Source organism: Halichoeres trimaculatus, unplaced genomic scaffold, assembly GCF_033239565.1.
Source record: "Halichoeres trimaculatus isolate MK-OKI-2021-1 unplaced genomic scaffold, fHalTri1.1 fHalTri1_scaffold_5, whole genome shotgun sequence".
NCBI lineage: Eukaryota > Metazoa > Chordata > Actinopteri > Labriformes > Labridae > Halichoeres > Halichoeres trimaculatus.
In genome coordinates, this window is record NW_027437183.1 from 19,593,548 (window position 1) to 19,612,645 (window position 19,098).

Consider the following 19,098-nt stretch of genomic DNA (forward strand, 5'->3'; position numbering starts at 1 on the left):
ATCTCTTCATGATGGAGAAGCTATGTTGAAGAGAGCAAACAGTGACTTTTGTTGTCTTTTTGAATCATAATTTTTATTTTTCTTCTAGGATTTGTGTCTTTAATGCAGCAGTTAGTAACTTTCTGTTTGAAATGTTTTTTTAAAAACTATAAAAATGAATATATCTTATCTCTTTGTTGAACTTGTTTTGTAGATGTGTAAGTCATATTTTTTGCCAACTAGTTCTCCTTCTGCTGTCTTTTAACATATTTCAACATAGTCCTTATAACTCTGCAGTTTAAAATAAAACGTTGACTTTTTTCCAACAATTTTCTGGTCTGTGTGGAAGAGAATTGGGGCCACTGAAAAAAGACAAAAAAAAGTCCAAATCGGATTTTGTTACTGTTTTTCCTAAGAAACAAATAATAATTCTGAGATAACAGTCAGACTTCTGACAGAATTATGACTTTAATCTCAGAATTCGAAGATAAAAGTGAGAATTCAAAGAAAAAATCTGTATACTAACTTTTATCTCAGAATTCTGACTTTTAATAGTAATTGAAAAAATAATGGTCGTTTTTTTTTTTCTTTTTTCTAGTGGCCCTAATCCAGGGGTGGACAGCCTGTGGCTCGCGAGCCGCATATGGCCCTTTGCCTTTCGGTGTGCGGCTCTACGATCCACTCATTAAACTGATGTATTGTTGCAAACATTGGGACCAGTATTGATCAATACTTGGGTGATGAGATTGATACTTAAGTTTCAGTTTCTTTTCTCTACATGTGCTCCACTCAATCGTTCATGTGCCCCTAGATAGATCGATGGATAGATAGATAGATAGATAGATAGATAGATAGATAGATAGATAGATAGATAGATAGATAGATGGAACTTTGTCTCTTCTGCAGTAAAAACAGAAATTTGTCTTTGGTACGGCTCCAAGTACAAATTTTAAACACGCTTACAAACACAATAAATCTTGCTTTGAAAACTGGAAATGTATTAATGTTTTATTTTATGTAAATTCGTTTACATAAGACCACGTTTCTTTTATGGCTCTGGGTCCCTGACTCGTTGGCCACCCCTACCCTAATCCTTTGGTGTAGGTCTGACACTTTACCCCTCATATTAATTATGCTGGAAATGCACCAGATGCATCTTTGGTCCAGCTCCGCTCTCTCATCTGTGAATTCACACCAATTGTGTGACCCTCTCTTTGTTCACTTTGGGCTGTAAAACCTCAAACCTGTTGACTTCTGGTCTGGCTCCACCCATTATGTCAGTTTCTTGTTGTAGTCAAAATGAATACAATCTGCTTTAGACACGTTTTGTTTTAAAAGTCACTAAGCGTTTGTAGGTAGTTTCCGTGCACAACTTCCTGTCCAGCTCGATTTGCTGTTAGTAAATTGACACATCACAGTTCTAGCATGTAGCTAATTAGGGGGCTAGATATCTGCTGCGACCTGCTGGAGCAGGGACGCGGCTAAACCACTGATTCTGCTTAGTGGACCAATCACAAGGCTTGTAGTCTACACTGTTATATTTTGGAGGAGTTGCACACCAGGCTTAACGCTCAAGCATCTGCATCAGAATAGGGTTGTGCAAACCTTCGGGGTAGGCTGTGATGCTTATTCGCCATAGAAGTATAAACCAGGCTTAACCCCTCACATCAGTTACAGACGTCAGTTCTGGTCTGTCTTCTTGAGGATGGTCTTGTAAATATGATGTAAGGGATAATGTGTGGATTCTAGTTTGTTGTTGTGCACAACCAGAGTCCCTGAAGGACAGATAAGATCTTGATGAAACAAAGGGTCTTTCTCCACCTGTGTCTAATTTACATAAACAGAAAATTACCATTCATGGAAAAGACTAAACATCAGTGTTTTTCTGTTGCCGCTTCAAACAGATGTAGAAAATACGAGCAGCACCTGTGAAATGACATCTTCCTGTAATTTTACAGGTGAGATTTTCTCCTCAGTCAGCCTTTCCTGCAGCACTGCCAAAGCTCATACAGTCTGTTTTTGGCTCTAGCTATTCAAAGCTGTTTGCAGTGTTAGAAGGTTCTGACCAATCAGAATCAAGAATTTAACACAGCTGGATGATTGGTAGGATTTAGGAATGTTATTTTATGCTTTCCATGTGTCATTTGAACTGTGTCTTTGTAATAACAGTAAGGAATAATTGTGCAGCCTGGAAGTGACTGTGGGGGGCTGGTCTGGGCTGTGTGTCAAAGCTATGATAAAGCTATGTGTCAGGGCTGCAAATATGAAACTTTTTAGCACCTCAAAGCCATTCCTTTTCTAGTTTGCAATCTGAATAATGGGATAGATTTTCCAAGCAGATGTCAGTTGTTTATTTCATAACCGTTAATATTGTTTATTAAAGCTTTACATGGTGAGCCTGCCACTTTGTTCTATAAAACCAAGAGCTCAGCAGTCTATAAAACGCAGTGGGGCAGCGACAACAGAAGGCCACGCTTAGATAACCTGTGCTTTATACGACCTAATGATTATTACCACCTTTACAGGCAGGGAAAGCTTCTCCTGCCGACAGGTGCTTATCATTTACAAGCGCATTACAAATCTCCCCAAGGACGAGTTCAATCATTATTAATCAACGCAGACAGAACTGAACACTGGGGCTGTAACACACGTCGGCAAAGCTTCTTCACTTTTCTGTACTTGCACGTGCACACTCACCTCGTGGGTAAACACCTGGGTCCATGAAGGTTGCCATGCTGAAGTTGGCCAAAACGAAGAGGAAGACGAGGCCATTGTAGAGAGGCACAGCGGGAGAGATCGCCTTTGTCAACCAGGGGCACCTGGAGGAACAGATGGAGGAAGGTTCAGATTAGGATTATCTTGTTTATCGTGTTGCTCTGGGCAATATAAAACCATCATTTTTACTCTCAAGTGCTCTGTTCTTTTAATCAGCGCAGTAAAACAACACATCGAGGCTCACACTCTGGTGTTTATGACCCTTGGCTCTAAATCTGATCAATAGTTATTACTGAGAGAAAAGTTACAGAGAGTGGGATGCACAAAACACTGGATGCAAGAATTTATGACCCACTAAAAGTCGACAACACAAAACTCCAATCAGTAACCCTTACAGTGCTGTTGAAAAGTGACAGGATGACTGTATACTACTGTGAATTTAACGGTTGATTTTGTGCCAAAAAGTCCACATCGCACTGAGACCAAAACAACAGACACAGCTGACACCAGGAGGAGTGAGCCAGAAACAGACAATCATTCAATTAGTTAAAAAGCCTCTGCAGTCGACAGTAAATGATGTGTCTGATGACACACCAACCAAAAATTTTATCCTTATCTCTTCCTAAAGTCACTCACAAAAACACTCTGAGAGGAATTCACTGAGAAGAGATAAAAACTGCTATGTAATAGCACCAAAAATAGCACATCAGTGGACTACACTTCCTGCTCTGCATACTCTGCTAATGATAAGTGAATGCAAACACACCTGTGCAGTCAGTTCTCGTATCTTATATCTGATTGTCGAGGTTGACATCTCCACTTTCTGCTGCTTAGAGCTGTACCATGCAGAATCCAACACCCTCAGCCCTAAGAAATAAAGTTACCACACATCTCAGCAGACCCCTTAACCTGCCAAAAAACTATGATTCATATACTTCATACAGTCATGCACAACAGCAGTCTGTTTGTCTGTTTCTCCGCATTTTTTCTTTTGTACTCTCAATATCCTTGTTCATTGCATTATTTAACCTAAACAATTGTTTATTTTCATTTATATAAATTCTGTTTGAGTTGTGATATTTAGTGCTTATTTAATCATGTACGGTAGCTGGTAGGTGTCAGATGATTTGCTAACTTCACAACACGAATGCAAAAGTGACAACATGAATGCAAACACCACAACGCAATGAAAGTTGAGCCACAATGTAAGTTGGAAAGAGTTCAGTTATCCCAATGAACATAGAAATGTTGTGAAAATTAGTCATTTTCTTTTTTAACTTCAGCTTTGATAAATAAAGCTACAATGCTAATGTTATGGCATGACTGATTCATTAAGCTAAATAAAAGGTGACACATTACCGGTACATTTAGAAATATAAGTACTATGAAGGAGATCACAGGGTGAGAAAGCTACGAAGGTTTATTTATTATAAATGAAGTTAAAAAAGAAAACAATGGTTCACCTATTTTCACAACTTTTTTGTGCCCATTGGGATAACTAGTTTCTTAACTTCCATTGTGGCTGTACTTCCATTGTGTTGTGGCCTTTGCAAATTGTCTGACACCTACCGGCCACAGTATACACATTTGTACAGAGAGAGTACAGTTCAAAACCAGAGTCAAATTCCTCATATTCTTTCGAAGATACTTGGGGGATAAAAAAAAGTTTGATTGTGTTTTCATACACTGACATTAAAGCTTCTATCTATAAAGGCTATTCTGATTCTGGTTAGGGCCTGTGTCCACTTAAAGTCTTTTTTTTTGCGTTGGTAAGTTCCCAAAACCTCAAATACAGAACATTTCTCAACAGAGCTTGTAGAAGTTGTTACATAGCCAAGAGATAACTAAGAAAAATGAAGCTGATGTAGAAGAGCTAAAAGTTGCTGTTCATCAAGACAAGACTGTGCTTGAGGCTGGCTGCAGAAAGACCGCAGCCAAAAGAAACAGACTTTTACAGCATTATACAGTCTATTTACAGCCTGGTTAAAAAAAACAGCTTGGGTCTTAAATGCTTATTTCACTATCAGCACAAACTGTAAGGGGGTGACGGACAGGGACGACTTCAGCTTCTTCCTTCAGTCTAAAAACATGCTCATGATGTTGACCGGTTGAACTAAATTGCCTGTAAGTGTAAGTATCTGTGTAATTGGTTGTCTGTCCCTATATGTTAGTCCTGTGATGGCGACCTGTCCAGACTGTACCCCAGCTTGTGAACAATGATAGTCAGGATTGACTCCATCCCAACCATGACCCTGAAAGGAAAAAGCAGTAATGCCAAGAGAGGAATGGATGATTTTTTCTTCTATTTGAGGAATAATTACAAAGGAGACATTGACTCAGTGTAAAACAATCATCTCCTAGCATCAGCTCCAGCTCCTTCCTGATCAGTTTCTTCTCTGTTGTTCAAATATGATGCCAGAGAGCTCTGCACTTCTTACTGTATTAATATTGGTATTAAAAGACATTTTCATCTGTAAGCACTGTGAGCACAGCCATAAAGCTGGAGGAGTTTCTGCTTTTACAGGATGCTGAGGGCTGAAAATGCTCAACAGCATTCGTTTTGTACAGAAAACAGGTGCTGCCAGGGTAAAAGCTGCTCTTAGTGGGCACAGGCCCAGCTTTCTGCTGTGTCCGTAAATTAGGTTGACAACCCCAGCAAAAACCTGTCAGGTCAGGCACCCAGGTTATCAATGAGAAATCTCCTCTAATTCCACCAACATTTGGCTCCAAGACTGACCTTCCTCACTACCTGTAAGTCATAACTGAGTCAGCTCTGTGAAATATTCCACTGAGGAGACACCTGAAACAAACTCACTGCTCCGCTCAATCACCTGGACTCAAATGTCAACACACAGAGGGCTTACTGGGGCGCCATCTTTCAGGCCAACTGTTTGTCTGGTCTATCTTGAGATGAAACACAACAAGAATGAAGATGTGTCGATGCCTACAGGGCATACTGCAGAGATCCTGCAGGTCAGACGCTCAGAGAGAATTTATGAATTAATAAAGCTTCTTTCAAGAGAGCAAGGAGGGTGCTTCAAACCGGAGACAGGTTCACTTTCACCTTTGTTTCAAGTTGTTTTATTCCTATAATTGGCTGAAACACCCACATCCACTTGCACATATAATAGAAACACACACTTGTACAATGCAGCCAGCTTCTCCACTTTATTCTGACGTCAAAAAAAGTCAATTTCCTGGTACCTCTGCCCCAGATCATCTTCAATCCACATCTCCTCGCCCACTCCACCAGTCCTCTTTTGCTTTGTTGAATTATTCAGAGTGGTGGCTGCAGAGAGCCACTAGCTCAGAATGGAGAGGTGTTAAAAGGGATGAGATGGCCTCAAATAACCAGTTTGAACTAGTCCACAGCTTCGTCATGGGATTTACAAAACCCTCCAAGATATCAGTGCAATCTATCCGGGCAATATTGGAGATAATGTGATTCATATCACTTAAAAATGTGGCTAGCTGTGCTATCATTATTTGAATGATTTATTACAAGCATATCAATTACTCATGAGAGGAAGAAACACACTTTCTGATAATTAGACAACTACTAGGAAATTATGTGTTATTTGGTGATGAGATTGTTATTATGAAGCAAGCTGTCAGTGGAGCCCATAATTTTCCTATCTGTCTCCTGCCAGAGGTTTCTTTCTATGGCAGACTTGCTGTGTTACCCTAAAAAATGTTGAGCCATCACTACAGGAGGAACTGAGATATTTGTACATCTGGAAGAATAACTTTGGATCTTATGATATTTTATCCAATAGAGCATGAATCCATTTCATCCTGTGCCATCAGCAGAAGATGCCCTGATGATATATTGATTCCTCTTTCTCTAGATACACTGCGACTATGTTTCTGTCCAAATATCAGAAACACTGTTTCCACATCTGTCAGGTTTCTAAAGATGAAGTTTAATGTGTTCACATGTAAATTTTATCTGTTAGCATGGTTAGCATGTTACACTTTTCTTACTTATCATCAAAGGCCCTGTGAGAATTTTATAAGTGATGGTGAAATAGTCTCACTTTTATACATTTGTCTGCTCACAATATAGAATTTAAAATAAGATCTGTCCTTTTCTTGAAGAAAATAACTTAATGGATTTATTTTGTGGTGATGATGGACACTAAAACTGGACTGACAAGAAGAAAAAGTACAGAGGAGCAGAAGAAAGCTAAACAGAGAGTGATAGAGCACGGGCTAGAACACGTGTTGAACTGATTGTGATAATGTCCATTCCAACCCACATGCTGCAATTATTCTGTAGTGGTCTGTTCAAACTTGAGAGTCTATCAATAAGATGAAGAGTGAGGTTACGTTAGCTCTGATTGGTGAGGTTGGAGTTGGTAGATGAGCTCTGGTAGGACATAACCAGGATTCACAAACGTTACGGACATGTCTCAAAGCACTGTAAGTGAAAAGTTGCCTTGAACAAAGTAAAGTGTCACTTGCTTCAAAACAAATTCAACTTTTGGTAAGACTCACAGTGAGTGATGGTGCTCATGGGAAACAGAGATTTTATACCAGAAAGACACTACAGATTTTGTCCAGAGGTGTCACTGCAATCAACACCAAACAGAAAGTGCTGACAGAGCCTTTAACATTATTGCATTTTCATTTTAAATATTTTAACTTAGCTTTCACATGCTGAGTCAGCAGGCTGTAAAAGGAGGAGGGTGGCACAATCACTCCTCCAACAGTTAGGCCAAAACTTTTAGAGCTCCCTCCAGTGGCTGGCTGCAGTATCAGTCTCATACTAGAAAACTATCGTGAACTACATTTTATTTTTTTAATGTGTTCAAATTTTTTATATAGTTCATTTTTATTAGTTATTTTATGTCATAAATAGGACTGATAAACTTAAGTTGTTCAGCCTTCTGTGACTACGATTTTCTGCTTCAAACTGAGACACAAACCTGTTCTGCTGTGAACTGAACCAGCCTGAGGGATCTTTGACCTTGTTCATGCTTTGCCTCTATCATAGGTCACCAGAATTATGTCAGTGCCTATCAAGACAGAACTAAAGCCCAATTTTTTAAAAGGAAAGGAGGTAAGGGCTAATTTTCTATATTTATAATCAGTCAACAGCAACTTCCCCAGTTGAGCTACAGCCCTGCAGAGCTGCTAGCATGGCTAATACTCTTACTGGTATATTTCTAAGTGGGTTAAAATTGGATGGTATTTAGCTGATTGGATATAAGCCAAGAGTGGGAGAAGTGGGAGAAGCTTTCTACTTGAGGCTTGAGGAAAATCTACTTTTGTACCACCCAAGTCCACCAATGTCTAATATTATGTATGTAACTTATTAGGAGCAACAATGTTAAAACAACCTCTAAAATAATTAAAAAACATCTGTTAAACAAATTAAAGCTTAGATTTTCTGCAGCAATCTTTGTGTCTTCTTCCATTTGGGGTATTTTCTGTCTAAGCTGTCAAGACCGCTTAAAACTGCAACTAGGTTGAGCTTTAGCCCAGAACAGTGGTGAGTAGTAGCTTACTGTGTCATCACAGCTCTGGCAGTGACTAGACTTGGTACAAACACTAAAAAAAATTGATCAAAGAAAAGCAATAGCAAGGAAGCTTCACCGTTTCACAAAATCCCAATTTACTCGCCTGTCAAAGGATCGTGTGTTTTTGCCCGTGGTGTGATAAAGTCGAGCCACAGGGGAGGAAAATGTGACGCGCAGTTCACAGCAAACCATCTCAGGAGTGTGTGAGCAGACGGCGTAGGAGGAAAATGTGACTGAGAAAAAGCCTGATTAAGGCCACAGACATTGGTTAAGTGTGTGGGTGTAACGAATAACCACAGGCCGCTTATCAACACTGTTTTCAGGACACTTTTGCAGCTTGTGCAGCCATGATACTTCGGCTTGGGTAGAAAAGGCTGCAGCTTGTCCAATAGTTTGGACCAGGTCAAAAGGCTAGAGGGGATGGAGCTGCCAAGAGTACAGCAAAGACATAAGTTTGGTGCTGTCCTTAAGTCTGGGGGCCTCTCAAAGTAGGGCTACATCCCTTGTGGAAATTTCAACACCAGAGCAGGTAAGCAGCATTTACAACCCTGAACACAGCCCATACACAGTCACTGACTGATGGTATACAGATAGGATTTATTCAGAGCAATAAGAGACATAAAAGTTATAAATCATCTCCTGACTAAAGGAGGGAAACATCCTGGGGAAAAAAAGAGGACTTAACGAGTAATAATCCACACTGTGCTCCTCCGGCCTGCAAAGAAACAGACTGCCTCCTCCTGACCTCATTTAAATCAATATGAGTTAGAGTGAAAACAAAAAGCACTTCTTCCAAACAGCAGCCTTCACTGTATCTTCATTCTTTAGCATTATTACTCCATAAATGAGTTTCCACACTCAGCATCTTTCCTCATTTCCACATGACATGTGTGTTTTGATGGATAATTTTAGCTCCAGGGCCTCTAGCTGCCACAACATGCTAATGATTTAATATTTTAATCAAAGTTTATGATGCAAAGAAACTGTGAAAAAAACAGTGATCAAAGGAGGAGCAGCTGGTATGGCATTTTGTTTGTTTAACAAATCCTTCACATTCGCTGCAAAACACAAATGATGATGAAGAAAGTAACTTTGGAGCTATTTTAGACTAATTTTCAAAAGAAAAAAAAAGCTGACAGAACAGAGATTCTTCAGTTTGGCAGGATTCGAAATTGGTGCTTCCATTTTATTGGACAATCCTAATTAGTTAGTCTGCTTATCTTGTAATTATAAATGACAAATGTATGAGCTTTTCAAACCGTGCCCATCAATAACAAAATATGAAAACCTAGGTACTTCTTAGCAGCCTTTCTGACCAGCCTGTGCTCACAAACACTGCTCCCCCTGGTGGCAGGCAGCAGTATAGGTTAAAAAAAAAATCCATCTCCCCAGTCATTCCAGATGAGCTGTGGTCAAACTTAAAAAATTAATACACTTCATAGAAGTGTCCCTCACATCCTTTTGTTGTGGTGATTTGAAGATATAATTTAGCTGCCTTGTATTCAAGTCCACTTTTTTCCTGAAAAGTTTCATTTTCCTCAGTTATAAGAGGTCAAAAACAAGGGCAGCATCAAGCAGTCAAGCAAACAGTCCAAGTCAAATTAGCATAAAACGATCAAGAGGAATCTTTTAGAAAATGGTGCTACTTTTGAGAAAATAATTTTAAAATATTGGCTTAAAATGATGAACATACAAGTGAAATTGCCTTGCTGCCAGGGCACAGAAACAGAAAACTACAACAGAACGACTGGGCAGGGATCTGACTGGAACTGAATGTCAGCTGGATGTTTCAGTGAGGGAGAAGTGGAGACAGGTTTAATCTGCAGATGCTTTGTTTTATGCTCATATGAGCATTGATGATGCATGTGGCAATTACCATACCTTCATATGAAAAATAAAGAACATCTGAGCCTTTATCTGACAGATGTTCGTCTAAACAGTACCTTTAACATCTTTCAGCTGACTGTTATATCGATGATGTGACGACTTTTGTTACACTTGCTAAAAATTAAATCAAGAATGATTGATCCAGCTTTAATCAGGCATCTCCAGCCTTTTCTCTTCCTGGCAAGCCGTGTTAAGAAAAAAATGTGAAATCTGTTTTGAAACCTTATCCAAATCAAGCAGCTTTAATCCAATCCAACATTCTCGAACAGCATATTTTCCCCATCTGTGTTTTTTTTTTACTCATGGGTATGTCATCTTATTTCAGCAAAACAAAGACTCTGCATCTTATATCTCTCTGAGACAAAGAGGAATCATGTTATACGCACAGATAGACACATAACACTCCTGGATTTGTCAGGGACTGAAAGACAGAATCTTGGCCCGTGGTATCTGATATCCTCCTCGGTGACGGCAGCATTACAATGCGTCTTTAGTTGGGTTTTAAGATTACAGAACACACCCGGCTCTCTGGTCATGATAACCCAGCTGTCTTGGAAAAAAATGCATAGACACAAATCCTGTTTTAGTTAACTCAGCTGATTTCCAGCCATCCTAAAAACACAGGCAGTGAGTGTTGATTAAACAGAATCTGGGTGGAACTCTTTGAGATGAATCCTCTGATCTCACTGGTGTGAAAAGCTTAAAGAAGGAGGGAAAGGCTCTGTGGTTTTTGTAAGTAATTAGGTGCTGATGAAGAGCTTTCAAAGGTGGTGGGACAGATCTTTACAGCACAGTTTTAAATGAGACTGCTACAGTTTTCAGTCACATTAACATGAAAAGCTTTCTGCATGCTACATGTGACAGGCTACACACCCCAAAGCTCTTCAGCTCCTCAAATGTGCCTGTCCTTCATTTGGCTGCTTTAAAACAGAGTAAAAAAAAGCAGCCTGCCTTTGAAGTTGCTCTTATCTGTTCTTCAGTAGCTCTGAGAGGACGGCAGGTTAGCGGGGTTGTGCATGGAGGGCAACCATCAAAGAGAAAAATGAGGCAATCCTTTAGGCAGTGACACTGATGGGCAGCTCTTTCTGAAGTCTGACATGAAGGTAGATACTTTCACCAGACATCAGGATTTCTGAGTGAGGTAATATGGGATCAATATATGTGTAATTAATTAATTTAAGTGCTAAAACCTGATCTGAATCTATGCTTGAGGTTTTAATAAGATCATTCAGCAGAGGTTGAGATGTCGACTTTCTGCTCCTGGTACTGCTCCAACAAAGCTGGATCCTATATTCCCCAAAACTCAAGCCAATTACATCATTTCACTGGCCGTCTCTCCAAAGCTTCCCTCCTTGTAATGCAATCACTCTGTTATGAATTTATAACATCATCCACAGGTCGAGATGACCCAAATGACATCATCAGGTTTGCTTTTGTTCCTGCAGCACCAAAGCAGACACGATACAGCTGTCCTCACAGGATGAGAGGTGCTGCACGACCTTAATGCATAAAATCTCCAAAACGTAACTTGACACTTGTTAAAAATCCTTGTTGCAGAACTCCAGACTTTGTGCCTCTTATCGTGTCACAGATGAGTACTCAAGCTTGTTAGAGACACTGTGACATTTTATATTTTCATCTACAGAGGATGGTGGAACAAAGCCTCCAGTCTCCTATTAAGTTACAGATACACATTACTGATGGCAGCAATAACTGCATACAACCTGACACTGAATGAAAGAAACACCACTTCCTGCTAAGATAAAAAAAAACAAGAGAAAGTTGCCTACAAGGCTCGCTCTGTTAAAAAATTAGTTTTACTGCCTTTATTTACCCATGTTTCCAAAAGTTGTGCCAGAAGAAGAGAGTATTCTGCAGAAAACACTTCATATCTGCTTTTCAAGTATTTCAAGTCTGGGATGTTTTCTGAGTGATGCCAATTTTATCAGGATTAGAAATTAAGCCCTGTCTAATCTCTACTGACAGACTGCTTTTAAAATGCTGGATATGCGTGGGCTGGACTGTGTTTTGCTTTTATTGTTGTTGAAATGTTGGTTTCTTTTGTAGGACAAGGCAAACGGTCTGTGAAGAAAGCTAAAGAAGCAATCAAGTCCTAGATCTCATCAGCGCACTCAGATCAGGAAGTCATTGACTTCAGTCAACACTGTAACTACTGAAAAGTTGCACCCTATTCCCAGAGGGTGAGAGTGTTTGGTTGTATGGGCGCCATAAACAGCAGCTTACTAATTGAGCTACGGTGTTAGCGTCATATTGAAATCCACCATAGCTACATTTCCAGCCTAGCCGCAACCTCCACAAGTGCTGGAATCTTAAGTTCAGTGAGTGTCTGCATGAGGTGAGGCTCCAGAAATACCGGAGGTCATATACACACCAAATTTTTTAAAAAGACATTTTCACAGCAGAAATAAACGTGTTTACAGCCTGGTACAAAAGTGTCTCCTGTTTGAATCGCTCATTTCTCTAATGGCACACACTGTAAGGGGGGGGGCTCATTTTCAATATGGCCCCTGCCTTTGCTTTGCTTCAAAACTCAGTGTAACAGACTGGTGAAGTGTTAAAGCATAAGCATATGGCTTTGATAGAGATACACATAAAAGATTTAAAGTATTTCTTTACCCATAAAAATGTATTATTCTGTCACAGAAACACATTACAAAGTGCTGTACTCATGGTGGCTTAAGATTAGATAAGACTCCTTATCGTGTTTTGATGTCGGGTTTTTGCTAATAAAATTTTCTTAACTGTAACGGGTCTAGATCATAGACTGTAAAAAAAATGGACGTCCGCTTGCTCGGCTTGAAGTGAGGTCTCTACAAAAACTGCTCCCACTGGTGCCTGGCTGCAGTATGGGTTAAAAAATCTGGCTTTCCAGTCATTCCAGATGGGATGTATTCAAACTTTAAAAAATGAATACTCCTCATAGAAATGTTTCTCATGTCTGATTGTTGTGGTGATTTGAAGATATAATTTGGCTGTCTTGTACTCAAGTCCTCTGTTTTCTAAAAAGTTTCATTTTCATTAGTTATAAGAGGTTAAAAACAAGGTTTTATGTAACGTTTAACGACGATTGACAGCTGCCATTCTTGTGTATTTTTGGAGGGGATTGTAAAATATGTCTGGACGTAGAGTCAAGAAGTGATCAGACTCTCGGAAAAAATTAAAATTAAAAGTATTAGTAATTAAAAAAATTAAAAGTTATCATTTTTGTCACCCAGCTCCATTCAGATTCTCCCAGAATCCCTCATTGTCTCTACTGCGCAGACTCTGGCTGCTGAAATGCTGCCAATGGCTGCGCCTGTGACGGCGGTATTTTGTATTCAAAACTGTACAATGATAAATGGCGGAGCCACACTGTCCACTCTATGTACAGTCTATGGTCTAGACCTGTCAATGTTTTTGGAAAGTGCCATGAGATAACAATTGTTATGATTTGGCACTATAGAAATAAAGATTGATTGATCGATACATTATTATTTCATTTGAGTGAGTTCATTTAGGTCATGACACTTGTTGTTTAACTTTCATTTAGTTGCTAATAAACAAACAAAACTAGCACAGAATTTAACCGTAACTGGGTCAGTGAAAAATAAATGTTTTCTGTAACTTTGCTTGTTCAACATTGTCCCTGTTGCACACACCCCTGTCCCTGTTCAACATAAGGACCAGGGGTGTGTGGTCAGTGAAGTCTTCATGAAGAGTAAATAATAAACAAATGATGGTTTAATAAAAGGAATTTAAATTAAAGTTTTCCAGCCAGTGCTTTAAACTGAGTTTCTTGAACCCAATAATGGCCATTCCCTCACCTCAGGTTGTGCAGTCCCCTCACAAACTGGGTTGAGGCTTGTAATTACATCTCCAATATAATGTTTTCAGATACTTTTGCAATATGCTCTGATTTTCCCTTGTCAGGCCGATGTATTCAATATTTGTGTCACATATTTAGTTTTGCTGCTTGGATAAAACCACAGTTATTGGGCATATGTGAGCACACTGGTTCACATTGCTGCTCTTATTCAATGCAGAGACGTATCTAGCTGCAATTAGTGCCTCACCAACCATGAACCTCACGGCTCGTCACTGATCAGGAAGGTCTTTTCACAGCAGTGAAGCTTTGTTTAATGTGAAGTAACCAGTAGTCCAGCTCAGTGTCAGATTGTGAGTGAAACAGAAACCTGTAACACCAGATAATTCTGCCGGGCTGCTGTTTAACACTTGTTGTAAATGTGTATCAGTAACGTGTTCAGCAGACAGTGAACCTCTTCCCATTGATTAGCTCATTAATGCTGAACACAGTGAGTCAACAGGAGGCGTGTTCTCCTGAAGGAGCCTGCTGAGACCACTGATCCAGAATCTGCTGCAGGGCTGGTGTCATTTCACCACAGTGGGTTTTCATCATGATTAAGAAATGGGAATAACTCTCCTCAGGATGGATGTGCAGGCCCAGTTTTCACTGCTGTAAAAACGGTCTTTATGCCCTATTCAAATCTGTTCCTCCAGTCTTATGATAACCAGCCCATCATGTTGTCCCTGCGCCATGTGAAACTCTGCCCTGGTTTTATCCCAGTCAAACCCGCTCTTCACATTCTGTCAAATATATCTAACTCCTCCCAGGATTCATGAACAGCAGCATCACTCACTGCTGACTCCCTGGGGACCTGCTGAGCTGTAACGCAAACACATCCCTGAGGTTCTGCATTTACACACATGGCATTTAATATTCTGCACACAAACGCACACCGCAGCAGGCCTGTTGTCGGTGCAGACAGCAAGTGATGTTTGCTGGAGGTGCAGAGCTGAGCACTTCCAGGCAGGTCAGAGGAGAGGCTGAGCTGCGCAGATTGACTGGGTATCATGAAATGTATTTCCTCTAAGCCATACATTATTCATGAGAGAGCTGTAATTTCTCTCTCAACAAACTGCAGAGCAACACAATCTCTGGGCTTCCAGTTGGATTTCACAATTCAGATTTCACACTTTCTACCAGAACTGCAACAAAATTAATTATTCATTCATCATTTACTAGATCAAAAGGAAATTAATCATCACTTTTTTCAATAATACATGAGCCATTTCTGCTTTGTTACAAGCAGGCATGTCAGATATCTGCAAGTTTTAATGTGAGGGTTTAAAACTTTACCCTCATTCATTTTCTTTCATGGCGGAACTTTTTTTTTGGAAGTCCCTTTTGGCTATTTGAAACTTTGAGGAGGTTTTTCTCATTACTTTTTGATTCCTAATAAACCAGAGGAACAATCAATGAATCATCAATTAGCAGGATCACAGATAAAGCAAAGGACTGGAGCTGAAGCTCCTATTTCAAATTCAAAGCTTGAAATATTTATAACCACTGGACAATTAAAAATCTGAATGTTATGCGAAGAGTTTTTAGTTTTAGTTTTAAAAATATCAAACAGTGATTTTATAAATGAGATGCTGTCTGTTTTAAGGAACGGTTTGGGGAAGTAGGTTTAAACTGTCCTTGTGTCAGATTTCTGTAGCACTAAGCAATGTGTGATTTCTATGCAGATCTGTGGCGCTCTTATTACTTCCCTCAGCTGGTCCTTTGTTTTGAGGAGTCTTTTCAATCAAAGTAGCCCTCTAAAAGGTTATGCCCTTGATCGTATTGCACAGTTTTCTTTCAAGCATCATTACACTGCAAAAAAATGAAATCTTATCAAGTGTTTTAATCTTTTTTTAAGTAAAAATGGTCTTATTATACTCAATATGAGCCACATTCAAATGATCAGTCCGGAAAAATATCTTGTTTTAAGATATTTAAAGACAAAAATAAGGTCTGAATTGCTTGTAACAAGTTACAAAATCTGTCAAAGGAAAAAAAATAATTTGCTCATGAATTTGCTTAAAACTAGAAAAGTGTCTTAATACAAGTAGCTTTTTTTGTTCCATTGGCAGATTTTTTTTAAACTTGTTCCAAGCAATTCAGATCTAATTTTTTGTCAATAAAATAACTTGAAACAGTATCAATTTTGATCAATTGGATGGTTTTAGTAACTTTTGCATAAAGTTTTTAGTAAATATGTATTATTTCGATACAGGAAATAATTGTTTTAAAAACTGACTCACAATATAGGTGTTTTTCTTACTGCTTTTTTTCCTGAAATTGAGTAAAGATTTTCCTAAATGAAAGTGTGTGGATGATTTCATGAGAGCAGACATTTTGAAAAGGGCTCAAACACAACTTTAGCTACCTGTAGTGGAATGATAATCCTCAAGGGGGAACAATATAGCTGTATTTATATATGAATAAATAAATAAATAAATAAATATATATATATATATATATATATATATATATATATATATATATATATATATATATATATATATATATATATATATATATATATATATAGTTAAAAGACTAACTTCAAGATGACAAAAATGAATGGACAGTGTGTGCGATATCCTGAAACTCGACATCAAGATCTGTATTTTCTTAGTTTTCACAAACACTTTTTTGTGTGCAAGGTATCTATTTAACCAGTCTAGCTTCTGCTTTATTAGTGTGCCACAAAATTATCTTTGAGCAGGCATGTCTTTACTTTTGAAGGTTTTAAGGTGAACACGGAGAGACTTTTTCTTCTTAAGCAGTCACATTTAAAAACAGCTTGAAGGCAAAGCATCAAAGTGAAGCAAAGCACGTTTTTGATTCAGCTTTTCATCTTTCTTTCCCAAGTGTTTATTATTCATGCACAAACTTGCTAATTAATACAAATTTCAGACAAACACAAACTCAAGTCTCTCTTCAGCTCTGGTTACTGGTGTGAGAAAGGTTGACTTCACATTAAGACAACAGATAAGAAGAGGGACCTGTGCAGCTGCAGGCCACACTGTGCACCATCTGCATTTCAGCTCAGAATAATTTGCATTTTCATAATTGCATAAGAGGTCCAATTGAAATGAAATAAAATGCACTGCCCCCCTAACGCTGCCCTCTCCTGATTTACATATTCATAAGCTGATTTTATTGTCTGTGGAAGAGGGAAAGCAGGGCGGCTGTCCAATGTAGAGAAACATTTCTGTTTCCCACAGCCACAAATAGTCTGACCAGCCGACCACACTAAATTACATCACACTATAAATAAGCCCAGTGAGCACTGATACTATTACAAACAGCCCTCAGGCTCCATATCTATGAGGCTAATGCTTAAATAGACAGTTTCATTCCAAAGATATATTAACAGCCCATTTATAACATTAACCTTGGACCTTCAGGAAATTATTGAAATGTTAAAAATATGCAGGATGGATGGTTACCAGCTGAGAAACAGAGAGATTTGGGAAGTTTTTTTGCAGCAATGACTGCACCACAACCTGGCAAACAATGACTTGTGCTCTCTGCAGAGTTTTTTCTTGGTATCGAAACGCATTCTGGGTGAGCAGATGTAACATATTTCCTGTGCAGAAGCTACTTCATAATGATAAATCAAATATTTTCCATGGTATTAAGAAGATTAAGAGGGATACACACGCTCACACACGCTGTTAATCATCCAGTTTATGTAGCCCACGAGGAATCTACAAAAGCCCAAATCTCACACGCATGCACAGACAAATTATCCTTCTCTAAACCTCCAACAAATCAACATCATCTGCTCTCATAACTTAATAAAACAAATGTCCATCACTTTTCCTGATGAAAAACCATTAGCATTGACATGTGTCCACAAACTGGCACAACTAACACATATGACTGCTGTCACTAACGCTGTGATGGCACATGTGCTGCCACTCTCTCAGGCTCCCCATGGGAAACTGGAAACCAGTACAGTGCTGTGAGTCAGTTGGAATAAATGGGGCTTATAGGGATAAAGACACAGGGGCTTATACAGACAAGTATCGTAAATAACTGTTGGTATTTAAACCTCAGCTACATGACCAATCAGCTCGGTCGATGCAACGATTGCCTCTATTTAAGATAAGCTCTGCTCATATCAAATAAATGCATCCACATGAAACACAATCTGGATGTTGGTGCCTGCTCCAGACATCCGTTGGGATTGAATGCAGTTGCCAGGCTGATACATATAGAGGGAAAGAAGTTGGCTTTGCCTCCGTCACATTCCCAGCCACTCTTATTCTAAACCCTGACCACAGCGAGCCACATGTGTGGCCGATGTCAGGAGCTCAGAGAGTTATGACTGTAAGAGGCGACAGGCAGGGACCCTCAGTCTGCCTAAGCTGCATGTTTTCAGGTAAACAGGTCCTGGGAATAACCCTGTACTCACACGCTCCCAGTTAACAAGCTACAAAGTCAATCTTCTTACTCCAACTTTTTCAAAAGACTTAAGTGTACACAACATAGAAACTTTTAAATATTAAAAAAAAACTAGACACAGAAAGTAATGGATGCAACAGAATACCATACTACTAACAGCAAATGCGTTGAGACTGAATGTGCACTATATATATACAAGTTGTTTTTTTTACCATCAGTCCTACAGTTGCAGATAACTTGAATGTAAAACTTCAGAGATATAGATTCATTTGCAAGTTCAGTGTTGTAAAATAAATAAGAGGAGTTTGCAATAAACTCCCAAAAGCTCTTATCGAAGTACTGGGCTACAAAAGTAGACTTATGCTAGTACATCAGCAGCCAATGCCAGAGGTTCTGCATGTCACTATTCACCAGCAAAGACCATAAAATAATTGGACATTGTCTCTGTGACCTCACCTGTCTGTTTGTGAAACAGAGTTTTGAAGCAGATGGTCGATAGGGGCTATATTGGAAACGGGGTGGGTAAGAACTTGTGTTCTTAATACCTTCTTAAGTTCAGAGTTAGAGAAATTTGCTTTCCAGACGGGCAACATTTTTTGTGTGAGGCTTTAAACATGTTTATTTCTGCTGTGAAATGACTTTTTTTGGCTTGGTGCGTTTAAGGTTTCAGGTACCCCCGCAGCCAGCCTCAAGCTGACACAGAAACTGGTTTTATCACTGGACTTAAGCACTTCT

General features: G+C 39.1%; 1 protein-coding gene across 1 annotated transcript in view; it reads right to left on the reverse strand.

Annotated features, from left to right (window-relative positions):
* Positions 1-19,098, reverse strand: part of zdhhc8b (zDHHC palmitoyltransferase 8b) — a 98,841-nt gene that overhangs the window by 17,417 nt on the left and 62,326 nt on the right. The window contains exon 2 of the mRNA XM_074670595.1: positions 2,677-2,798. Within this exon, the coding sequence (XP_074526696.1) occupies positions 2,677-2,798 (122 nt within the window). The remainder of the gene's footprint in view (positions 1-2,676; positions 2,799-19,098) is intronic.